Genomic DNA, 25,433 nt, shown 5'->3' with positions numbered 1-25,433 from the left:
GCCCAAGTCTAAAACCAGGCTGCGGTATGGTGTTTGTCAGGGAAGTCAGGTCAGCTTGGATGAGGACTGACAGGAAAAGAAGATCACTTTATGCCTCTCCCTTTTTTTGCTATCCCATTTTAAAACCTCTAATAATGGAAGGGAATGATAAATTTATATACAGACCATAGTGAGAGAGCCCAGCAATGAGCTGCTCTTTGTTTTTTACTTCCATTTATTTGGTTAGATTTTAATTTCAGTTTTATTTAAAGAATATTACTTTTGCTTTGTAGTTCCATCAAGCTCCTAATTCTTTGGCTGCTCTTCCCCCTAGGTTTCATTCTTTATTAATTTCAAAGATATTTATCTCTCAGCCTCCTGGTAAGAACATAGGCCAGGAAAAGAACTACTAAATCCTCATATCTAGTCCCCTTATCATGAGCAGTTACATCTTCGTGCAATATCCTTCCTAAAATACCTCTTTGCATCCTAAAATAAGCTTGCTCTGATTAACAGGTCATTGCAAACATCACTCTTCTAAACCTTAGAAACCACCAGCACCAGATGAGTCTAGTGCTTACATTATGCTTAAAAAAAAACTCTCCCTAATGCTGCTAAAACTCTTTTCCTTTAGTTCACTTGCTTGGTGTCTCATGATCTCCAAGGGATGACCAACATATATGTTTTCTCCCTCGTTTGTCCCAATAGTCTTCAGCATTGGTAGTGCCTCCAATCAGTGGATTTCACTACCAAAGCTCTACTCTTGCCAAGGCTGCTAATGAAAACACTAAAAGATTGACACCCAGGCTGACCCCTGAGTTGCCCAATGTATCCTTAGAACAGCTGGGGGCTTCTTTTTCAAGCAAAAAATGACAGCTCTCCATGAACAAAATGCATGAGCACCTTAAATTCTCATGTTAACCTCTGCATTTTTCAGTTAGTGTTTCTGTATGAGAAACATACAGAGGAGATCAAATTCTTTCAGAAAAGTGTGTTACTTTGTATTTATTTCCATGTCTTTAGTTATCCTTTCCTTCAATAATTATTTAAAGAACCAAGATAAAATTGAATGATGACTGGTTGTTCCAATTATTTTTCAGTTCTCAATTTTGTCTCTTTTTTCCCTAAAATTTAGGTAATGCATATGCTCTTCACCACTGTCTCAATAATAAATTTGATTTAAAAAACCCTTCCTAACATCTTTGCAGTTTAAAGTCTTGGTTGTTTCAGTGTTTGGGGTTGGAAGGTGCAGTCCTCCAGTTTGAGCCTATTATGATTGTTTTCAACGCTGTGGACTTGGAGGGAGGAGTTTCCATTTCCAAATGTTCATGGCCAGCAGTCATGGCACCATCCTCCTCTTCTCTATCATCCTCTTCATTGAAAAATGAGGCAAAGAACAAGGCTCTAATCCCAGCTCAACTCCATATCTGCATTTCTTCTTTCTTTCTCAACCTCACTGAAGATTATTGGGCTCTTTGTTTCAATCTGTCTTAAAGTTAGCACAGCCTGACTTCTGGGAAGCTATCTTTTCCACTTGCATTGCCTAGCCTTCAAAATCTATCTTTCTTTGCTAATAAGTTTCTTTTCCTGGAATTTCTAAGGTCTCTGCTGGCATCTTTTTTTTTTCCCCAGGGGTTCTTTGGGAAGATAGATAATGAGGGCAGAATGAAACATAGTTTGTTAGTCATTGATACAGAGCTGAAAGTATTCCTGGAATTTAATTTATCTCGTCAAGATACTTCAGAAAATTTACATCTTTGTCCAAAAAAATTTGAAGGCTTGCCCTACAATTAGTATGAACTTCTTCAGTCTAGTTAACTTGTTAGCAGTTTCTTCAGCCTTTTAAAAAGTTCGTCCATCTAAAATATGCATTAAAACCCAGGTTCAGAAATATTTTTATTCATATTCTCATTTTATTTAAATTGAATTGACTCATGGTCATTGAAAGTAAGGTTATTTTCAGCTCTTCCTTTTCTTTACCAAAACTGTGTTTAAAATATCTCCACTATTTGATCAATAGGATCAAATGTGGTGGAATGTCAGCTGTGTATATCTCAAGAAATGTCTAACCTATGCCATTCATATTAACACCTATTCTCCAGTCTGCTGTTGCCTACACAGTACTTGTGTTGAATTTGCTAATTAATTAGATATAGTGCATGTCAGTATGCCATGATATGTTTTGGCAAGTTTTACAAAGAGAAGTTAACATTAAATTAGAAAGATGTAATACTCCTCTGTGACGGCATTTGAAATAAACACTTCCAATGGTAAGTCTAGCATGTGAGAAAAGTGTTTTGGATATGGCCACAGCATCAGAGAACCTGTCTGCATGAGAACTGACAGCCAGGGCCCCAGCACAGGCATTTATTTCCCTTTGTTATCCTGGGATCCCTGGGCATGGGCCCCAGCTGACACACAGACCTAACACACATCCTGTGCTAAAAAGACACCATTATAGAAAACTCTAGTGGGTTGTGACACCGTTCTCATGTTATTTTAGATACTTTAAAGAGAAAATGAGAAGAAAAAAATCATTAGACCCAGGGCCTTTGGACACCACAGGAGGTGATACAGTGTCAGCGTAACTTCTGACATTCATCTCCCTGTGGGTTTCCAGCTGTATCACCTCCCATACCTGACTCATGGTAAAGTATTTTTATCCCTTGTTGTACATGATTTCAGTTTACCCACTCTTCATCAGTTAGTCATCTACCTCGGCTACAGCTATTAGCAATTTGTTGTCATGACATTTCTAAGGATTTTTTGCCCACATAGTGATTAGGCCTGCATCCTTTAATTATCCCTAGATTCCATTTTTTTTTCATGACAAGGCACAATAAATACCTATTGCAAATAACCATGGCTGGAACACCAGAAGTTGTGTTCTTTCACAAGGAATTATTGGGACCCACCTTGTTAATCACCTGCCACACACTTATAAAAATCTATGATGTTCTTACATTATCTTTATTCTCCAGCTAATATAGTTGTTGTACTAACTAAATTATTCATAGAACTACATTAATCTCAAAGTTTAATTATCGTGGCTAATGATCAAAACTTGGAAGTTAAATGCTCCCAAGATGATACAACCCCACATAGAATTTCTCTTTCTACCAAATCAAAGAATTCTCTATCCAAACATGAATCCAACACATGAGGTCTATAACAGGTTCCCTTAGTGGAGTGAAATTTCTCTTACAGTTGATTTAACTGAAGTAGATTGCACTACTGTTGCTATTCTTTTCTACTTATTTACAGTTTAACACATTCCTTCATATAATATTACTTCACTTTCTCAATTGTTTCCATCTTTCTGAACAATTCATGTTCTATAGTGCTCATCTTTGGATATAGCTGTCAGTCCTATTTCTGTTATATCCAGCTTCACATCTTGCAACAGCTGATCAAATTATTTCATTTTGCAGCCTAAGCATAACTAAGAAGCATCAAAATATCTGCTACCTCTCTACTCAGCCAGTCTTCTCCCCCTGACAATAACACCTACTTCACTACCACTTTCTAAAACATTATTTTCTTTATCTTTACTGTCCATTCACCGAATTCTTGGTCTTCTTTTTCTCTTTTCTTAAAATCGGCATGTGAAATATACATATATATTTATATATGTATTATCTTATCAGATTTCTTATGAGAAAGTCCAAGCCCTAATAAGTCAAATGGCCATAATTGCATCATGTCTTTAATATTATCACAGGAATGCAGTGGGAGATTCATCTACTTTTTCTCCCCCTTAGCACTGTCTATAAATATTCTTAAAGCTGTGGGGAGATTCAGGCTTGTCTATATTACCAAGTAAGATGACGTGAAATAAGAGAATAAGTAGATTAAAGTAGTTACTGCTGAAGCCTCTTGCATCCTCATCACATGGGGCCTTAGGGTTTTGCTTCAAATCAGAAATAGCTCTTTTTCCTGGACCCAATGCCCCCATTATACATATTGCTTGAAGTTTTTTGAAGGAAGATTAACCCACAAACATTTTCCCATTCACTTTTGGGAAGGAGGTTGCTGGGAGCATCACATCAATGTCCTGGAGCAATTCCACAGAGCACCTCCCTCATCCCACATGGAAGCTCAGGTCACCAAAGTCCAAGGTAGGATTTTATCACTCCAGCTCTCTAAGAACACTGCCCTTGAATCTTAAATTTCACTATACTTTTCTCACTGACTGCCTTGTACTCAACAGCAGTCATTTGGTTAGCAGCCATCTATGAGCACCATGAGGAATTTTCAATCTGCTTCTGCACAAATTAACAGGCTGTGTCATCTCCCTGGGGAGCCAGCTGGCACCTCTCTGAGGAGCCTTTTGGAAAGTGGACATCGTATCTGGCAGCCTTCAAACACAGGATAAAGTAAGAGATCATACATGACATTTGCCTTTTTGCATTGCACAAGAACTATTCCAGGTATTGTGGAGGCTTTTCATAGTTCAAGAGCTTTCTCTTAGGTTTTTTTGGTGATGAACCCCACAGATTGAGCCAGAATTTTAAGGTCCCCACTCAGTGTTAAAGAACTTTTGGAAATTAACTTGTAGGCTCCTCCAGAAATACCCTGATTGCATACAGCAGAACTATTTCTGTGGATGGAATCAGTAAATGGAGAGAATAATGGCATTTGCTTAAAAATTACACATTTCCTCCAAGCCATGACATAAACACAAACACAGAGGATTATTGTCCCACTCAGAACTGCAGTCCACATCACTTAGACAATCTCAGTGGATGGGTGTGTAGCCTCTGTCTTCACTCAGGATTGTGTTTGACCCTGTGTCTTCAGCCACCCCCACTCAGCATTTCCTTCCTTCCCAGCTAAAAGCTCCTGAAGGACTAATCCTAATCACCAACATGGCTGGTAAAAACTCTGTTCGGTTTACTGGAGATTTAATTGGTCACTGTTTCTGTAAATACCATTTATGGAGGGATAAAAAAGGAAACAAAAAATCTTTTGCACTTTGGAACCACAGAGGTTTGAGGACTCTTGCATGTGTGAGCATGGAAAGAAAAGAGATGGTCAGCACAATTCCCATTCAATTCTTTTTGCTCCTTTATCAGGAAACTTGCCGTCATCATACTCTACACGCAAGCAAATTTGGTCTGTTGTCAGGAAAAGAATGAAGATGAGAGAGGAGTCCTGCCAGCGGGAATTTCTCAGCACTGGTTTCCTGCATAGCAGTCAGCTTTTTTTATAAATAGAATCTCATTTCATGCAATGATATAATATTAATTTGTCACCGTATTTGGCACAACCATAGGATTGTGAGCTACTTGTTTGCTAATTACCATTTGAGCTCATGCACAGAGCACAGGCTGTGATAATATTAGCTTGGTCAGAGTCACAAGTCTGTCAGTGCCAGCAACAATTCAGTGTCTGTTTCCAATCTCTGAAAGTGTTGTATCTGCATCCTTTCATCCCACGAGGTAAAAATCCTGGGCTCTCTCTCCTAGTATGAATAATTTGTCTTGTCACTCACAGCCCTAGAGGAAAACCATGTGACAGTTCCTGTTAGCTGTTCAAACGAAAAAAAAACTGCTCAAGAAGAAAAGCAAATATATAAGGCATGTTTAACTACTGTTTATTAATAAATTTTTTAAAGTTTGAAAAGCTTCACCAGACTCCAATATGTTGGAGAAGGCAACTGTTTGAGTGGTGAGGTACTGGAAGAGGTTGCCCAGAAAACTAAAAGATATCATCCCTGGAAATGTTTAAGGCTGGATTGGATGGAGCTCTGAGCAACATGATGCATGAATTAGATGGTCTTTAAAGTCCCTTCCAGCACAGTGAGTCACCTTGTCACCAGAGGAGAGGAAGAAGTGGAGGAAACCCAGGGCCACCCTTACAATGATAATTATCCAGCTAGGATCTTTTTCAAGCATCCAAAGGGAAAAGAATGTGGATATGATTCTTGTAAGTTTTATGGTTACCCAAATGGTTCCGAATGGTGTCACTGGCAGCAGCTGGTCGTTTATCAATTCCCCCTGCTGCTTACCATGAAGGCCCTTGGTTAGCTACAGAGGTCCTGGGCTGGGCTGTCTGTCAGGAAGGTGGTGCTGATCTGATATATCCAGATCACACACAGAAGGCTGCTTTTAACCAGTATAGATTTAAATTTATTCTTACCTGAATCAAAGAGTCTGTAGGAACTGATGATTGAAAGGATTTCATTTAGTCGGTGAACTTTTCAAATCCAAAACTTTCTGAATTCATTAGAACACTATTACTACTTAGTAGTAAAACAGTAGCAGCTTTTGTTAAATTTCCATTTCAGTAACATTGCCATTACAGATAGTGGAAGTTAGACAAAGATATGGGACCCATGTTAGTGTAATAAAATCATCTCTTAGTAGTTTCACTGAAATTGAATAAAATTATTTCCATTTTACAAATTTGTATAAAACATAAAAGTGATGTCCTTTTAGAGAAAAGTCTTTAGCAGAATTTAAATGTAAAATTTTCTAGCAATGCAAAGTAGATATGTAGGTGGATTTCATATCTGTCTTTTTAATCTTGTAGCTGATAAAAGAATCATTACCTGTTTATATTATTGAGCAAATCTGTATTCTTAAAGGCATCCAGTGCAAAATATTCCCTCCACAAATAAAGACTCAAGGTTGACTAATCTTACTTATGTTACCCTCTACAGGTAAGGTATAACTCCTGCACCTCAAGATGTTGACTAAGTAGTCATCTAATAGAAAGTATCTTAACTGTATGGGGAAAAGAGAAAATAATAATAACAACCCCTCTTTGTTGTGTCTTTATGCAATCCTTTCCTTGTCTAGTGCAGACACCATTTACATGTGTGTCTTATTACCCAGAGAAGTCGAACTGCAACAAACAGAATGACTCCAGAAATTTAAGCAAGTATATCAAAGAGTGAAGGAACAGAATTCAGGAAAGATTAATTAATTGGAAATCTGAGGAACACAGCTGGGAAGCTGTACACTGAGTTCCTGAGATAAGGGTCCATTTTTTCAATTACCTATGTGCAAAAGAACGAAGTTAAATTACTTTTAAGAAGTACTGAGACTGTGTCTGATCTGCTGTGTAATAAAAACTGACAGAGATGTTGGTATTTGCTAATTATTCATGCAGAATTGGCAGAAAAATTCCACATCTATTGATCATTAACTGAGCATTAAGCTTTCTCAAATGTTGAAGATGATTAATAAAAGTAAACTGGTTTTGGTAGTTGCTGTTACATAGTATAGTAAACAAAACTTTGTCAACAGTTAGATGGGTAAATATGGATATTTTCACGAACACAAAAAGTTTGCAGATTTGCTGCATCATTTGAGTGGAGTTCCTTGCAAGTATGAGGGAAACTCTTAAGTGTGAGGGAAACTCCACTTTCTGGAAGTGTGTGTAACCAGCTCGAGAAAATAAATTATTATACTGACTCTAAGGCCTTTGAAAGATGTTATGTAATTGTGCAAATGAGTTAAGGCAGGCAATACGTAATTTGCAATTTGTCCAACCTGCATGTTCTGAGTAGATTGGTCATTATCTAATCACCCAGGTTTCTAAGCCTAATTGTCCTTGAAACTATTATAAGCTGGTTTATTTTCACACAAATTAGCTGTTCAGGAGGAACTCATCAAATGCCTTGGGTACATCTTTTACCCTATGTCAGATGTTTTCTGCAGACATGCTTTCAAGACATTGCCTATAGCAATTGCGTAACTGTCAAAAGGAAACTACCATTCCTGATCTCTCTTTACACATCCCTCTTCCAGCATTTCATCATACTGATCCAGTGTAAGTCTGTTTTTATTTTGTGGTATAGAAGTATGCAAATATTTCTATACCACAAAATAAAATTTCTATACCACAAAATTTCTATACCAAAAAATACGTCTACATACTAGAAGTATGCAAAATGATAGTGCCTATGCTTGTCCAGAAGAGACAAGAAACCTGTCACCATGACAAGAAACCAATCCCACAGTGACAGCAGCTGTAGGTTGCACAAGCTACTTGGTGTATAAACTGTCATTTCCAGAGGTCTGACTCAACAAAACTTAAAAGGCTGAAAGCCGCACAACACATTCTTTTCAATTAGCATATTTGCCTGTAATTTTGAGCATATTGCATCAATGTAATATTAAGACTTATAAAAAAAGGTTTAGGATCCATTGTATCTCATCAGCCATAGTAAGATAGAAGGGCTAATGAGGGAAATGTGCCTGTTTGCAAGTCAGAAAAGGCTCTACATGTAATTACTGAAAGCATATGGATTTCCTGCCTCTCTTAAATGCAATAAAAACTGAGGAATTAATCCATTCAACATAATCATTCTTTTTAGAATTTTCTTACCCTACTTTATTTTTGTATGCTATCCTTTCCTGCTGAAGGTGACTCTACCTGGCTTCAAGACAGGTGTTACCAGAAAAATTTGGAGATTTTTGACTATAGGTCAGTTTATACAACACCAAGCCTACTGGCAACAAATAAGGTTTACTGGTCCCAAAGAATTTTATATCAAGAGATAGCAGAGCTCATTGAGAGAGCTTTAAACTGGATTTGAAGGGTAATGGGGACATAGCCAGGTTTGACAGACACCAGATGTGGGAAGGAGAGAACTATGGCAACCACCCCAGTAACAAAAGAAGGCTTAAGAGAAGCATCTCAGAGCAGAGGCAGCCAAAGACATAACTACAGGACAGGACTGGGGATCCCTTTGCACCCCTGCTGGGATATTGACACAATCAAGTATTTCTATAGAGCGCTTCTACACCAATGCTTGCAGCATGGAGAACAAACAGGAGGAGCTGGAGATCTGTGTGCAGTCACAGGGCTTTGATCTCATTGCAGTTACAGATGTGGTGGGATAGCTCCCATGACTAGAATGTCATCATGAAGGGCTATACAGTGCTTAGGACAGACCAGGCAGGCTCTGGGGTGGAATTGCCCTCTATGAGGCAACACTTGGAATGTATCAAGCTCAGTCTTTGACTGGATAGTGACCAAGTCCAGTGTTTATGGGTTAGGATAAAAGGGCAGATTACCAGAAATGATAGGTATTTCTTTCCTTCTCTTTTAAAATGTTGTTTGCCTGATGACTTGAGAAAAATCCAGTGTTACCTTTGAATATCCAGGTTATTAACCATTTTCCCTTTTGGTTTTCTGTGGTCCTTTTGTATTTCATTGAAGAAATTGGTCATGCAAGGAAAATCTGATTGTACTGATGCAAAACCTGACCAGGGATTCAGGATGTAACAGCTTTTTAAGCAATGTGTGCAATTGATATTGCATCTTAGGTTTTTATATTAAATACTTAATCACAGCATGTAATTCTGTGACTTGTTTTTTAGTAGCCTAGCTTTGGAGTTCAGGATGAAAAAGTCTCTTTCTTGCTTTAATGATAACTTTGTGGGTTTGCATCAAAATGAAAAGTTGGTCTCATTATCCCATTGTTCTCCTTTTCTTTTTTCTCCAAGCTGCCTGTCTCGTCCTGGGTTGTATGATTTTTCCTGATGGCTGGGATTCAGATGAGGTAAAACGGATGTGTGGTGAAAAGACAGACAAGTACACGCTGGGGGCTTGTTCAGTCCGCTGGGCGTATATCCTGGCAATTATTGGAATCTTGGATGCCCTGATCCTCTCATTTCTGGCCTTTGTACTTGGAAACAGACAAGACAGCTTGCTAGCAGAGGAGCTCAAGTTGGAAAACAAAGGTAGGACTGCTTTAGAAACACTATTGTTGGGTGGCCTCAAGGGCAATTGCTTAAAAACAATATTCAGTTTCAATATCATTTTGGTTTATGCTTAAAAGTTGGCATTTTGGTTTACTTCCTACATAGCTGGGAAAGAATAAATGCAAGAGGCAGAGGTAGTTTTGCCCTTCAGCCTCCAAAAATCTAGGAAAGCTCAAATTTGTTGTAATTTCTGCGCTATGCATGAATTATCCTTAGCTTTTAGACCTGTAGATGGGATGTTATTGTGCTCCTCACTTGTACAGTATTTCATTAGCATTTAATTTTCACTGTCTCCATCTTTTTATGTATCCCAGATTTGTTCTCTTGGTTCCTTTAGGATTTTGCAATGTAATATGGATGTCTCTAATGTGGCATATGTGTTAGCACAGCACACAGTAAGGAACAGTGCTGGGGGCTGGCAATGAGCTGTGCAATGGGACTGGCCATACAGCAAGGAATTGGACAAAGGATCAGAGCCTGGAATGAAGAGTCCTAGTTCTTGCTTGAGTGTGTTGCTTTGAGCTCATGAGTCAGCTCATGGGAATCTAGGATGCTGTAATAACTGAATACTCAGGCGGTACTTTGGGGATAAAACTCATATCTAGATTAAGTACGTGAAACTGGCTTGGACCAGTAATTTGTCACACAGATGCAGGAAGAGAGATGTTTTTTAGTAAGTGTGCACAGCCCTGACTTATTTCTGCAGCCCCTTCCCCTTGTGCTCCTGTGGCATCCTGGCTGAGTATCTGATGTGATAGATACCACAGAGGGCATGTCCCTGCCTTATCTTTTTAATGGGCTTGTTGTCCCTGAATCTGTCTAATCCCTTCTAAACCTGCTGATACTGTCAGCTTCTCCAGCACTGCATGGCTGCAAGTTCCTGAAGCTCACTACTGGCTGCTAAAGAAGTACTTTCTTTTATCTGTTTCAAATTGATCCCCTGCTAGTCTCACTGACTGTCCCCAAGAGCAGGATTCTGTGTTCAGCTCATCTGCCACCTTTGTAATTTTGCGGGCTGCTTCTAATAATAGCAAAGATATCAGGAGCTTTTCACCACTAGATTGCTGTTTGGCAGCCTGTGTTGTGTGAAAATAGCTGGCCTCAGTCCTGCTCCAGAAGGACCATTATCTGTATACCTGACAGCACCAGTACAGTGGCCCTGCTTGCTGGATTGCAGTCAGCACACTCAGCCCAAAGATAAATGGACTTGAAGATTGAATATCCCATATGATTCCAGACTGGGTGGAGTCTACTAGTGTTGTGAGTTAGGGAAAGTGTGTGTTGTCTGCAATTGCATGTGTGCCTCTATCCTGCAGGTAAAGGATCCTTTCCCTCAAGTACTATCCCCAGGACCCTTTCCTGTAAGGATAATATTCATCTGCATTTGAAAATCAAAATACTTATCAGAAGGGCATTCACAGCTATGCCACAAGTGCTTTTGGCATCACCACTATGCCTGATTTGTCTATACCATATAGAGCTCATGTACCCAATAACTGCTTATATCAAAGAAATGCATCTGCTTTGGCACCTTACAAGCAAAAAACAGCTTCTGGAGCCTCATCACCCCTCACATCGTTGGCACAAACCCATGCCAGAACATTTGGTCCTCAGCATGTCAGAAAAAATCATTCAGCAGCTCAATTTCCTTGAATCAAACACAGAAAGATAGCACACTATTGGCTTCAAAACAAACCAGAACTCAACAAAGAGGGATCTATCCCACTCTGTCCTTCACAATCAAGCTTAATGATCACCACTTTTAAAACTGTCTTCCAAATTAAGTGAAAAAGAGTCAACTTGACTTCTATAAAGGACATTCTCTCCTCTCTTGTCACAAAAAGCTTCTGCTAAGCAACAACTGGGCAGTCTAAATCCCTCTGAGCCCCCCAAACCACCTGCATGTGTTGCCACCAGGCACAGCTTCAGCCTCAAGGAGAACCAGCAGAGCACAGCAGTGACATCAGTCTGTACCCCTGAGCACTGAACATGCATGATTGCTTTGACATTTACCTCATAGACTACATCCCCTTTCCCCCTTTCAGATTAAGAGATAGTGGAGAGCTACTCATCAGCATTAGTTCACATGCAGAGTATCCATGCATAGTCGGGATAGTGAAAATAGTCGGGATGTGAAAATCCTGCTACATGCAAATAGCACTAGCATATCTCCCATATAAACAAAAAGATGAGAGTATTGATATTCACAGTAGTACTCTCAGCTTTCCAAGTTGCTCCTATAATCTGAAGTCAAAGCTCTTATAACAAGTAACCATGAGTTTTAGATACTCTCTCATCCTTTCTTCCCCCTCCTCATCTACATGAGATCTCCCTTCAGGTTTGTGCTGCCTTCTGCCTCTGGATTAACAAATATGGATGAGAAATGTCTCTTTCTCAAGGAGGAACCCCTGTTCTGGTGCTGCCTTCCAAGGAACAAAATCTATTTTTGGGTGGTCATGGCTGTCCACTGGGTGGGATCCCAGTGACTCCTTCCCCTCTGTGGTGGTGTTGGTGGATGTCCCATAACCTGTGATAAGAAAAGGATCCCTTTAAGGGATGGTCATGGCTCCATCATGGCTTTACAGGAGAATGAACCTAGAGAGCAATCAACACTGTACCTAAGAGGAACAGCTGTTTTCCATATCAGCTCATCTTCTGCTGCTGGGACTTTGCCCCATGGATGTGGGTGACATGAAGCATTAGCTCAGCAGTGGGTAAGACACAACAAATTAAGTATGAGAATCACAACAGTGTTCATTTATGTGTTTAAAAACTTCAAGAGCAAGAAGTTATTAGGCAATGATCAGACATTTGAGCAATTGTTTTCTTAACCAGGTAGTTTTGTCTGGAGGCTTTGATGCAGATCAGCTCCCACAGGCTCATCAATGAGAGTCTATGATAGCTGAGCAAGTCCCTGTTGCCACAGCTGTCTGCAGATTCTTGGCAAGGAAACAGTTAAATATATATGAAACACAATAGGATGGCAAAAATGTGAGAAGATGACAGAAAAAGAAAAAGCTGTACTTCTCTGTAATTTTCATTACCATGCTGAATTGTCCACCTGCTCTGTGCTTTTGATGCTTACAGTTCTGTATATTTACATAGGTTAATGAATGCTTGTAAATAAGGAATTTTACTGTTAAAATTATTCATGGCAGAAGACGTCTGTGGTTTAGCTATAAATGGAAGTTTCCTTTTTCACTACATGATAAAAATAGTGCTTGCTCATTTCTTATTTGCTTAGGTGTGAGAGCAAACTTTCATGCAGCTTTCACATTCCAGAACTGTAACTCAAGTTTCTTCAGCTTATAGTTCTTTAATGCAATTTCCTAATATTACAAATTTTACACAATAATTCTTAAATTTTTTTTATTTTAAAAAATGTCATTTGAAAGGAAAAAGAGATATTTATAAAAAGAGTTTCATGTTACCTTTATGCCATTAGAAAAGGAGGGGAGAGAACAGTATTACATGGTGTTCCTTAATTTATAGGACCTAATGGTGATGAGTTAAAGGCCTGTATGTCATTTAATTAATGTCATAAAGGGCACTAACAAAATTAATCAGAATTAATCTTAGCTTTAAACTTCCTCAACACCATTTTCAGTGAACCATCAACATCAGACATAAACCGTGACGTGCTGTGTAATTACATGATCTAACATTTTGAACTGTAATGTCTTAATGACAGAAAATTTATATTTTGGCCAGAGGTAGACACGACCAAATGAGAAGTTTCCAAAACAAATTGAGAGTGCAAGGCAACTATGTTTATGGTAAAAAGCTGTAATATGTTCTACATTATGAGTGATAAATACAAGAGCATGCAGAAGACACTATCCTGTTTGGTAGTATCAGTCAGGGCAGGTGGAAGATGCACTTTATGAACAGTTGTGGTTTTTCCAATGGACAGAACAGCTTCACAAGCTAAATTGCAAAGCCCTGCTTGTCAGCATGTTGTTTCCATGGCATGCAGTCACAAATATTCAGGCCAACTTCTTCAAAATTAGGTATATTAATATGAATATTGAGACCCAATTTAAGTTTCCACAGATAGCTATAACACGTAAAAAAAATTCTCAGAGCAGTCCTTGCAGTAATAAAGAATACAAATGCAGACAGAATACCATATATATCCCTGTATACTCGTGTTTTCTCTCCAGTATAATTATATAGTTCCTTTTTCATAAAGTTATGTACCCCCAACGATGTACCCAACCCCTCCTGATACATAAAAAGTCAGTGTATGCTCATTTTCATTGCAGTTAGGGTGTACATTATAATAATAAAAATATTTTCAAATACAAAAGGCAAGATTTCTGTTAATCACTTCCCATTTTCAGAGTGGTGCTTCTCTTCATGTTGCTAGTCTCCCTTCCTTCTTTTCTAGAGTCCAAGAGTTACCCACTTAGACTCCTGATTCTTTGGTGTGTGGCTTCTTGATCAAACATTTAAGGTGATTATGAACTCAGAACAAATTCAACCACTTGAATTCCCATTTGAGAAGGGAAATGTCCGAGAAGCTCATTGGGGAGGGATCTGTGATAGATTGCTGTAGATAGCCCACCACATGCTCTTTGCCAGGCTAAGCTGGTCAGAGGAACCTGGGACTATGGTAAAGGGTTTATCCTCTTGCCTCAAAATAAAAAGTATTAAGGTACCCTCCTTTTCAAAGGCAAAATCAAACTCTTCTTAAGCCCACAGTCACAGGTTCCAGGCAAGGGATTCCTGGCCCTCATTTCTAACTTCAAAACATGACTCCCTGCCATGTCAGCCAAGAATAAAGTTTGCCACAGATGTGAAGAGCTCACATGCTCTCTTTGAGCTTCAGATGGTGAGTGGTTCATCAAGCATAGCACCACTGCAATTAGATCCACTTGTTAATTTCATTGTTCAATTACAACCTATTTTCCTTCAGGTATCACCTCCACAATGAGCTCCAAGTAGCTCTAAGTTAAAAGAACAGTAGACAGGTAGCACCAGACATATTTCATCTAAAAAACTGAAACTAGAAGCCAAACTAATAGATTTTTTTATACTTTTCCCATAAAATTTTCTTCTTTTGGTAATAGCAACCGTATTATTGTGATTTCAACTATTTAAATAATATTATAAAAGAGAAAATATAAAGATAAAAGTGGAGTATCTATTGTGTTTGGCATCAAACAGAATATACTCTCTCCAGAATTGAGGTATTCATAGCACTGCTGTAGGATCTATGCCCACAGTATCAAGTTCCATCCAAAGAGTATAAGAACAGTTACTGGACCACAACCAGAACCTTCCTGTGCAGTGTCTTAGTGTCATGCACTCTATTGCTCAGTGTGGAATTCTGTAACACAAAGCAGAGCATCACCAGCCAGAGCCTTTTTGGCTCCCCCCTCCACAGCAATCTACAGTATGTTGTGTAGGACACTGATCTTCTGCTCCCACTGGTTTGAGGGTGGTCACTCCTTAGGTAGATTTTCAGACTCCAGCCCTGACCTCTAATGCCAAAGTATTTTGGAGGTTTTAATAGAAACTGAGGGGAATAAATGGGAGAATGAGGCCAGAAGTCGAGGGGGTTTGACACAAACTTAGAAGACACTTTAGGGTCTTCCTTTTGTTTGGTTTTGATCTTATGAACTTGTGAGAAGCACATGCATATGTATGTGATAAGCTAGTTAGATTTTTCTCCTGGTATTGAATGGAACTAAGACAAAAGTTTTGGGGTGTTGTTCAGAAAGCAGAGTTTGATTCCTGATTCTCATACTGGATTTATCCTTTGATTTTTACATCTCTCTGTCTTTTAAATGGGAAGGAATGAGACAGACTTTGTTGATGTGTTGTGGTTCAGCAACAAAAGATAAATTAGAAGAAGGTGAAATTATTATTAAAATATGTATTCCAAGATTAAGGTCTGATAAAGTATTTTGCCCAGGAACTACTTTACCAATATGCTAAATCATGATACTCTTAAGGGGAGGCAAATGAGACATCAAGACTGAAAGTCAAAAGCTGATTAAGATACCTTATTAAATAAAGGTCAATCTTGCAATAGTACTGATTGATACATCAGCTGATCCAACAGTTCCTTTCCAGCTCTACTTTCTATAATGAGAAAGTAAAATTAGTGCTAAACACATGCATTAATTACCTAACTATAGAAGTTGGAGACCATGAATAAAGAGTCCTAGTTCCCCACTGATTAATGAAGAGAGAACACAGTGAATTGCTTTCTGTCTCATAGGAAGGTGTATCCCACTTGCTGATACCCTCTGTAAGGACTCTCATACAATAGCCCAGTTAAAGAAATTCTGATTCCATTTGATGAGCTCATGATATGCTGGACTTAAAGGATGGGGTCTTATAGGAAAGCTTGCATCAAAAAAGTTAGGCAGCCTCAAAAATGCTTTTTACACACTATAGGTAACTCAATGCATTGAACAGGTTCTGTGCTTAGCTGAAAAATTCTGTAGTGCAGCAGAGGGGCAGGATGCATGGGGAATGGGGGATAAAGACAATAGACAGTGCTGCTACAAGCTACAAACAAATCTCCAGCCTGGTCAAGACAAGTCCATAGTGATCCTGGACAGATCAGGAGACCTGTGTTGTTAACTTAAAAGGAAGCCTATGCCCTGTTTACTGAGCATGTTTACTGAGCTAGAAGGCAACAAGTCTGACTATGACACCACTAGTAGTTGCATTAGAAATGGTGTTTTGAAGTTTGGACAATAAAGTCTGGGCTATTTCACAATATAGAAATATAAAAGGGAAGTAGCTGACACATATTTCATTCCATGTAGGACTAGTCAGTCATAAAAATTATGATACTCCACTATCCCTCTTCCTTACTGACAGGAACCATATTTGTAGGAGGAACATCAGAGGATGCTCATGATTCAGCTGCCCTTGAATTAATGTTTTACAACAAAGTGTTCATGCAGACAAAATAATGGAGGTTTGTGCCAAGAATCTGGACTATGACTGGAAACAGCTATTGAGAGGATATTTCTGCTGTCCAGTCCACCTGCCACTTCCAAGAGCTGTCTGGGCTGTCCTTATGTTTCGACCAGCCTTGATGTCTTGTCATCATACACAGAGGAAGCCTGTAGCATTGAGTTCTAACTGTTCCTTCTTGAAATAAGTTCCATTGTTTTTCTTGGAAGTCTTTATCATGATTTAAAAAGTCATTAGTTTCAATATCTCATTCCACTGTCAACTTACTGTGATCCTTCTCCGGCAGTTTTCTAATGCCAGAATTATTTTCTATCTGCAAGCAAAACACCTGAAAATAATTGAAGGCAACCTCCTTCTTTCTGAGCATAGCATCAACAGAAATAAAGGCTGTTGTCAGTAGGTTTAGAATAAAGGAGCTATCAAAAAAAAAAAAAAATCCAAATGAAAGCAAAGCAAACAGCCCTTTTTCCTAAACTTATATTCCAAGAGACATTCAACTCATAGATAATGAGTTGTTTGAGATATCTGGCTCTTCCTGCTTTTTGTACAGGTACAAACTACTACAGTATAAAACAAAAGTTGACCTTCTTGGTGCTAACAGTGGAGAACTTTTTAGCCAGTCATTAATATATTACTTTAGTCTGGAACCTTAAAACTGTTCATGTTATTTCTGGACCACTCACAGAGTTGATCTGGATTTTCTGTTGCGTCCCTCCTTCTCCTGAATGACAAACTTCGTGAGCTCCAGTTTGTTGTTCCCACTGATCTCTCCCTGGCTGCCTGAGAAGCCTGGCCCTGGGACAGGCCCAGACTAGGGCATACACATATTTTAGTTCCTTGTCTCCATCACGACCCTGCTTAGCCCAAGTTTGCTGCAACTGAAAATTAGAGTTGTGCTCTTGACTTCTGAGTCTGTTGACTTTGATAAGTCTGTACAGATTTGCTTGATAGAATACGAAAAAACAGCCATGGAAGAGAAAACAGATGTGATATTAACATGTAATATTGCACCAAGATTGCTGTAGGTATGTCCTGGCTTTATTTCCTAGAAAGATACACAATTAAAAAAAAAAAAAAAAAAAAAAAAAAAAAAAGTGAAATTATAATACCGAGACATTTTAACAAAGTTTTTCTAGCTCTTATAACTGGAGGTTATTTTTTTTCTAATTCACATTTTTAAAATAAATCAATTATTTCATTCATTTTATGTGATTATTATGTTTAATTTTTCAGACATTTGTCATGCAAGCACTCCCATTGTCAGAAATATTTCTGTGCACCTACTTCAAGAGCCTTTACCATGAAATATACTCAACAGACGTGGTAAAACTTAAAATAAATGTTTAGATCCAACCCCATTTGAGTAAATGTATTTACACCACCACAGCACATTTGATTTTACAAATCACTTTTACCCTAGTTTTGTAAATCCAAAAGTTTTCAGGATGATAATGAGCTGGCATGAGGACATCATTGCACACAGTTATTCATCTTAAAATGTTCTTTCATCTCCAAGTGCTTGCACCCATCTAGGTGACAGCATTTGACACAAAACAGACCATTACTCTGGTTCCTATATGCTATTTTCCTCAGTTCCCACTTTCTGATGTTCCCAACTGATTCTATTCTAATCACTGCAATGTATTGTTCCTCTCTACTTCGTGCACACTGAAAACAAACCTCACTGCTCTTTGCACGACTTTGTGCCTGATAGAGGCTGAAAGGATCAATGTGGCCATCTCAGCCACCCCCCATTATCAGCCCAGCTGTGGGATGTCCTGAGTCCCCTCCAGTTTATCAGCACTGCATAAAATGTGGAATCAGAGCTGGACACTGTCTCAGGAGTGGTTCTGACTCTGCCATGCCCAGGGGAGTTACAGCCCTTCTGCTCCTGCTCGGTGTTTCCTCTGGTGCAGCCCCTCTGTCTGCAGCACGCTCTGGCTCGTGCTCAGCTGGCACTTCACCTGCTCTCTGCCTGGGTGGGGCCATGTTTCTTACTCCTTGATGTAGCTTTTGCATCACACCATGCTTATAGAATGAGCCATTTGGCAACACACAGGAGGAGTTCCCTGGGCCTCTTTACTCCTGAGAGAGAAAAAGGACACTGCCTCTGGCACCCAGCAATCTGGAGAAAATCTGGATGTTGTAGGTCTATAATCTCCTTTCTTAATATGAGATGCAAAGATGCACAGGAGACTGGCAGCCACCTTCTCTCTTTTCTGCATGCGTGCTGAATTCAGACACAAAAACCCAGTTCTCACAATTAACAGGGTCAGGACACTTTGTGCTTCCTATAATTTTGCTTTGCTTTCCTGCTTTTCCAAGGCTTCCATAACTTCTTGCTGCCTTTGGACAGTTCAGTCAATAAAGGTAGATGTTTGCAGTGTGGATGCTCCCCACTGTCTGGTACAGCTGGAGACCCTCAGTGCCCACTCTAGGGTCTAACTGGTAGACAACCTTCTTAAAATACTGAGGAAATCCACCAGCACTGCTAATGACACATAAAGGGAGAAATATTCTTGCTTCCTGAGCACAGGGGAAATAGTTTAGCTGTACTTTTACATTTCTAACATAACAATATACTTTAAAGATGAGAGCACACCAGATAAGAGTTGAGAAAAATAGCAGTATTATGTAAATGTCTGCTAAAATGGATACATCTGGAATCTCTGCAGAGTACAAGTAATTCTGTTATTTAGTGATTACTTCAGAAAGAGCACATTCAGAAACCAAATTCATCAGGCATAACTAAAATAGACTCATTTTATGCAAAATGTTTACTACAATTCTTTTTATTCTTAAGTAGATTATTGAACCAAAATTCTCTTTTTTTTTTCACTGGGCATTTTGGACCTGATTATGCAGAGGAGAGGGGCAGGCTTCATCCTGTGAAACTAGTAAAAATTTTAGAGGGTGAGAGTAAATTTTAGCCATTAGAGCAATTCATACAATTTTTAAATGGTCATGAACCTTACTTATACCAATACTTGACCACAGAAATTCAAAAAAACATTTTTCGGATGTTTTAATGTTTGATGTGTATCAAATACACATTTCCTTTCAAGAACTATCAATGCTAACAAAAACAACTGGCTGACCCCTTGCAAGTAAAACTGATAAACCAATGAAGATCAGACATCATATATCCTGCAGGGACAAATATTGGTCTACTGGAGAAAGTGGAAATGTGCTAGAAATCACTCAACATGTTTCAAATGTTAAGGAGAAGAAAAAATTGTCAATGGGGTGATTGGAAATTCAGTACAGAAGCCATGCTGGCAAAATACAAAAGTGCTATACTTGTAGGAAGAGCCACAAAAACAGTGTTTGCGTCCTTAATAGAAATTCTGGATTTAGCAAAATGGAAAGAAGTAATTCCAAATGGTTAAGGAGCAGTTTGCTTGGGAGAATAAAAATTTCTATCAGGGGGAATTTCTGTGTCCTTTCAGAACTAGCCTGTAGAATCCTATTGTTGAATTTTAAAAGATGGTTAAAAATCTCTGGGTATTCAGTGCTGTGTAGCCTCAGCACTTCCAAGCAGAGGCAGTAGCTGTCTGAAGAGCAAGACTGCCCTGCTTTTCTGCCTCAGTTTTGTATGCATGCTCCCTGCTGCTCTGTAGATGTTAATTCTTAGCCCATATGGACAAAGATGACACACTATTAAGTAAAATAAATCTTCCCCTATAACCATCAGCCCTACTCTTTTCCTGAAGAAGACTGACAAGTTTACCTTAAATAAATCCCTAAAAAGGCTCTGTGAAATGATTAGAATTTGTATGTTTACAATGATGCCAGAAGATGAGCAGGTTTATACACTGATCAATCATTTATACACTAGTGAGCAGCTGACATTCAAGCCTGTGTCTGCTCATTTATCAAGCAGTTCTCACAAAGGTTAGAGGCACTACAGTTGTACTCAGACACAAATACAGGTATAAAAATGTTATAAAAATGCTAAGTATGGAGGATTACAGCATGAACTGATAGGATTTCATACTTCAGAGTAATTTCTATATAAAATCTAAGTCTCAAACAATTTGCCAAGGTGTCACCTTTTTCCCTAAGTCCAACTGGAGCCCATCCATTGCTTTTTAGTTGATGTGCTTGCAGATATATACAGAGTATGTGCTCATCCAACATAGTCTCAAAAAACCTCTTTAGACAGGCTAACACTGACCTTTGTTCTCTGTACAAACTGTTTTTGAAAGAACAGTCAGGAAACTTCTGGGGAAACTGGAGCTGCATGAAAGAGGAAAGTGCTAAGGCCACTTCTTGGTTCTATGGCTCTCACAGGGTGTCTGCTTTGGAAGGGAGCCCATTTTTAGGCTAAGTCTAGATCTGACTTAATGAAGAAATATGAAGAGAAGTCTAGGAAGTGAAGTTCATGGTGCTGTAGTCCAGTAGTAAAACAGCAAGCAACAGTCTGAGTCTGGGTCCAGGTGGTCAGCCTGAAAGGGTTAGAGACATCTTCATATTATTTCCCTTTCCACCCAAATCCTTGCTTTATGCCTATGGCTATGAGCACACATGCTTTCAGTTGCACCATCTTCTGTGCTTTTCACTTCCCAGAGTGGCCTCTGTGGAGTGCTCCCACAAGCCTTGAATGCAGGTGCTCAAGGGGTTCTGGAATGAGCAGGGCCCTTGGGAGCACAGGGAGCACAGGCACAGCTGCCTTGGCAGGGAAATGGGGGAGCACTGTGAGGGATCCTGGTGGCAGGTGACATCAGCCCCACCATGGCACACTGTGTGCTACTTAGATTATTTTTTAATATTCTGGAGCTACACCTAAAACCCATCAGGTTGGTTCAGCACCATCTATCCCTGCTACAGCTGCATTGCATTCTGTCCCATTATTCTTCAGAATGTTCTCTAAAGCTCTGCATAGCATTGAAATCACAGTTATCAGCCTTTGTTTGTCTAGACCTATAGTTAGGTTGCCTTCTGATGTAAATTAAGGTTTCTATCAAAAAACTTGCAGAGAAAGAAAGTAAATTTCTTTCAAACTAGACATTTTAAAAGTAATATTAAACATTCATTTTTATTCTTCTGTCAGATTTCCTGGGCTGTGCCTTGTTTCCACCTTAGTTCTCCCTTATTCTTGTTTTTCAATGTCTTCCTCCCCTCTCTTTTCGTAGAGCATCTTTATGTACCATTTGCTTAGCAAATATCTTTATTTCAATTTTATTTAATATCTTCAACTTTCATAATCCCAGGACCAGGCATTTTCTCAATTTATGTTTTCATAATTAAGGGGGGGGGGGGGGGGGGGGAAGAGATTGTATCATCATTTACGCAGATGAAAACCAGAAGTTAAAGGGTTTTTTAATGTATGTCTAATATTACTTTCTTAGCATTACCAATAAAAATGTTAAAAATTGTATTATTGTTCTTACCCTGCTTTAGGAAGTGAATGTTACCATATGAAAGTGTGCATGGGCTGTTTTAGCTATAGCCCACTGCATTGACTAATTCCATTTTTTCAACAGAAGAATGCAGCAATTCATCACTTGTCCAGTCTAGTTAACGTTTTGTGCCTTTTTATAAGAGTGGAATTTGTGAACTGGATAGCTTTGACAGTTTGAGGTAGTTGGTGCTTTTCATTTCTGGATCATTGACTCAAGCACAGCAGATATTTGACAAAAATTGACTGAAAACTGAATCTGGAGAATGACTGATTGCTGAAGTATGTAAGAAAAGGTTTTTTTCTGCACAGTTGATAGTAGACTAATCCAATAACAAAAAAGTACATGTATCTTAACCCTGTGCTAGCAAACATTCTAACTGGGGAGACAGGGAAATGCAGAACATGTGTAGCTTTGGATACCTTCGTCCTTGGTCTGTTACCTTTAGCTATCTACTGCCTACTGCCAGAAAGAGAATTTATCTCAACGTGCCTCTCAGGTCTCTGAACACCAGGTTGTCAATATTAGATATAACGCAATCAAAAAGTGAGGTCTCTTCTGAACAATGTTCATGGTATGCTCCTGAGAGGACTGTCATTGGAGACTGGGCATGGGATGGACATGGGTGCCATGTAAATACGTCAGCAGAGAGATGCTGCATTTTGGGCAGGGCTTTGTGGGACAGCCAAAGGTCAACTTTCCTGGGCATGTGCCTGCCTTGAAAAGTACAGCAGTCTCTTGGCATTCCCACTCCACATTGCCATTTGAATTCTATTGAATTAGTCAAGTGAATTGACCTAGTACATGACATTTCTTTCTCCAAGTTTCCAAGAAATTTAGTCTCCAGTGGTTATGATTTTCCTTTGCCTGCCATTTTCTAGTGACAGAAGGACTATTTCACCAACAATCAATATACTCAGAAATTTGACTTTAGTTTCATCAATTTCACTGTGACTCCTTGTGGCATGATATGCACCAGCTTGATCTTAAACCAATATCAACCCTGGAATGGACCCTTTTTAAAAACCTGCAATTTCAATGACCAATAGTGTTCCAGGAAGTAAAGCCTTTTAATGGATGGCTCTTGATTTTAAGCTTTGACTTAGCTGGGGTTTCTTATGCTAGTACATTTCATTTTGATATCTGAAAGCAAAAATTCCTAATTTCCCCACCAGAATAATTTCCTTACGCAATTACACTGCTTATCTGCCCACTTGTTTATCAATCCCCTTCTCTAATAACCTTTAAACTCATTGTCTAATTTCAGCAAAATTTAACAAAGGCTAACATCATAAAAATTTAAAACTCCCAGAAGTGTTTTGAAGATTAATGTTCGAATTAAAAAAATTAGCGTGTGATTCCACTAAGGGAAAGCCATGAAAGAGATTCAGTCCTTTTAATAGCACTCGGTTAATCTCAAGTCAGATATGCCACTCTTATTGCCTTTCATGGATCATCTGTCCTGCTAAATAAAGTAGGTAGGGTACACATGGCACATGAGTGTGTGTCTGTATATAAATATATATATACATATTTAAAAGTGTGAGGAAAGTAAAGACAAGTCCTGTAGCAAAGAGGCTCCAAGAGATATTTGGGGCCCGTGGGAAGCAGGGGAGTTTGGAAATGTCTGGGGCAGGAAGGGAGTCAGAAGTACCAGCAAGGGATCTGAGGACATGAGAAAGACAAGAATCATGGACAGAAGGAGCAGAAGTCTAAGAGGAAACAGGGTATTGCTGTGCAGGAGTCATGGGCCCATGACAAAGAAATTGAGTCATTATATTCCGTCCATGTGGGAGAAGGAGCATGCATGCTGTTCATTGAAAGTCAAGCACTGATTTCTTGTATCACTCATGCAACATTAGGTCTGTTTAAAGCTGACCAATAAAAAGGCTATTCAAGTATATAAGTAACTCAAAAAGTATTTTGTGAAAAAATTCAGTTTAACTTTAAAGAAAGCAGTACAATGGGAAGTCATGGGAACTCCACTTTTCAATAGAAACTGCAAAAACTCTGTTTCAGTTCCTCCCCAAACTATTTTTTCCACTGCTTGCTTCAGCCATTGAACTGAAAAATTGGCTATTTACCTAACAGTTATGCTTTAAAATATTTGCAACACAGGCACGGCCAGTACCTTTCAGTCAGAGCTTTGGTGTGGGGGCAGCTCAAAAAACGTGCCAAGGGAACTGGCACTGCCTATCGAGTTTTGGCTGATAAGATCTCAGCCTGTGCTTCAGAGAATTTGTTCCCTTGTTCAGACAAAGATAAACAAAGTGGAACCAACAAACCTGCCTCTGCCAATGATAATCTTCTAGGAGATGCTATCATTTCAGCAGCTGCTGTGAGAAACTTTCCTGAAGGCTGATGCATAAAAAATAATCAATACTCATCTACAGATTATGGTTCAAATGTGCCAAGTGCTACCAGGGCTCATGCGCCAGGTTCATGAGATGCAGTCTACAATACTGATTAAAGATGGGATGTTTGCTGCATCTGACAAGCTGAATGGACCATGGACCATGTCTGGGGAATCTCTAGCTTCCAGAAAATAGGTATTATCTGTTTTTATAGAGCAATGGGCAGGTAGTGCCCACAGTATAAGTGGTTTGTAGATAAGCAAAAAGCTATATTCACAAATCCTGTCAATCAACCCTTTGCAGCAATTTCCTTTAAAGAGTAAAAGATAAAGAAGAGCTGGTCTAGGAAATGCAGAATTTTGACAAAGCAGCATTTGAGTATTTATGGCTAAGGAAAATGTGGAATAAAAGTATGTGCTGTTGCTGTGCTGCCTTGTCAGCACTGCTCTGGAGTGTGCTGCCTCTGGTCCAGACCCCAGTTACCTTTTAGTGTGAACCCAGACACAGCACCTCCAACAGACAGTGGGGGCATGAGTAGGCTTTTGCCAGTGGAGTGGGCATACAGGATAAACCAACATCACCTGATTCCTGCTGTGGCTGCAATGAAGTTCAGCACTTACTGAGATAAGATTTGAACTTGCTTACTGAGCAAGATTTGAACCAAGTCTGTAATCTTTGTTATAACAAAACCATTAAGCTAGTTTTTTCTCCTGAAGCAAAAACTTCACTGTGCTCTGTCCAGCTGAGTAAACCTAGTGATCAACCTGGAGTCAGGTTATAACTCCTGTTTCAAAGCATCTGAAAAAAAAAAAAAAAAGGGCAGAATGACAAGTTATTGGTACCCAAAAACCAAGGGAAAATCTTCTTGAGTCAATTGCTGTACATGCTGAGACAGCTTTAAAAGAGCATCAGTACAGCTGAACTCGGCCTGCAGCAGAATATTCTTCATGCACATGACTGCCTTGGCTTGGGAAGGAGGGAGAGCAGGGGCACAGTGGCACCATGGTAGAGTTTGGAGCTGCTGGCCCTGAGGAACGTGG

At 39.2% G+C, this 25,433-nt stretch overlaps 1 protein-coding gene across 2 annotated transcripts in view; it reads left to right on the top strand.

Moving 5' to 3' along the window:
• LHFPL3 (LHFPL tetraspan subfamily member 3) overlaps positions 1-25,433 on the top strand; it is a gene marked incomplete at its 5' end in the record, with an annotated part of 241,990 nt that overhangs the window by 157,854 nt on the left and 58,703 nt on the right. For both annotated transcript variants that reach the window (XM_083859844.1, XM_083859845.1), the window contains one exon: positions 9,441-9,677. In XM_083859844.1, the coding sequence (XP_083715970.1) occupies positions 9,441-9,677 (237 nt within the window). The remainder of the gene's footprint in view (positions 1-9,440; positions 9,678-25,433) is intronic.

Source organism: Zosterops lateralis (genome assembly GCF_965231275.1).
Source record: "Zosterops lateralis genome assembly, chromosome: 4".
Classification (NCBI taxonomy): domain Eukaryota; kingdom Metazoa; phylum Chordata; class Aves; order Passeriformes; family Zosteropidae; genus Zosterops; species Zosterops lateralis.
Note: the sequence above shows the minus strand (reverse complement) of the source record. Positions and strands in the feature narration are given on the sequence as shown.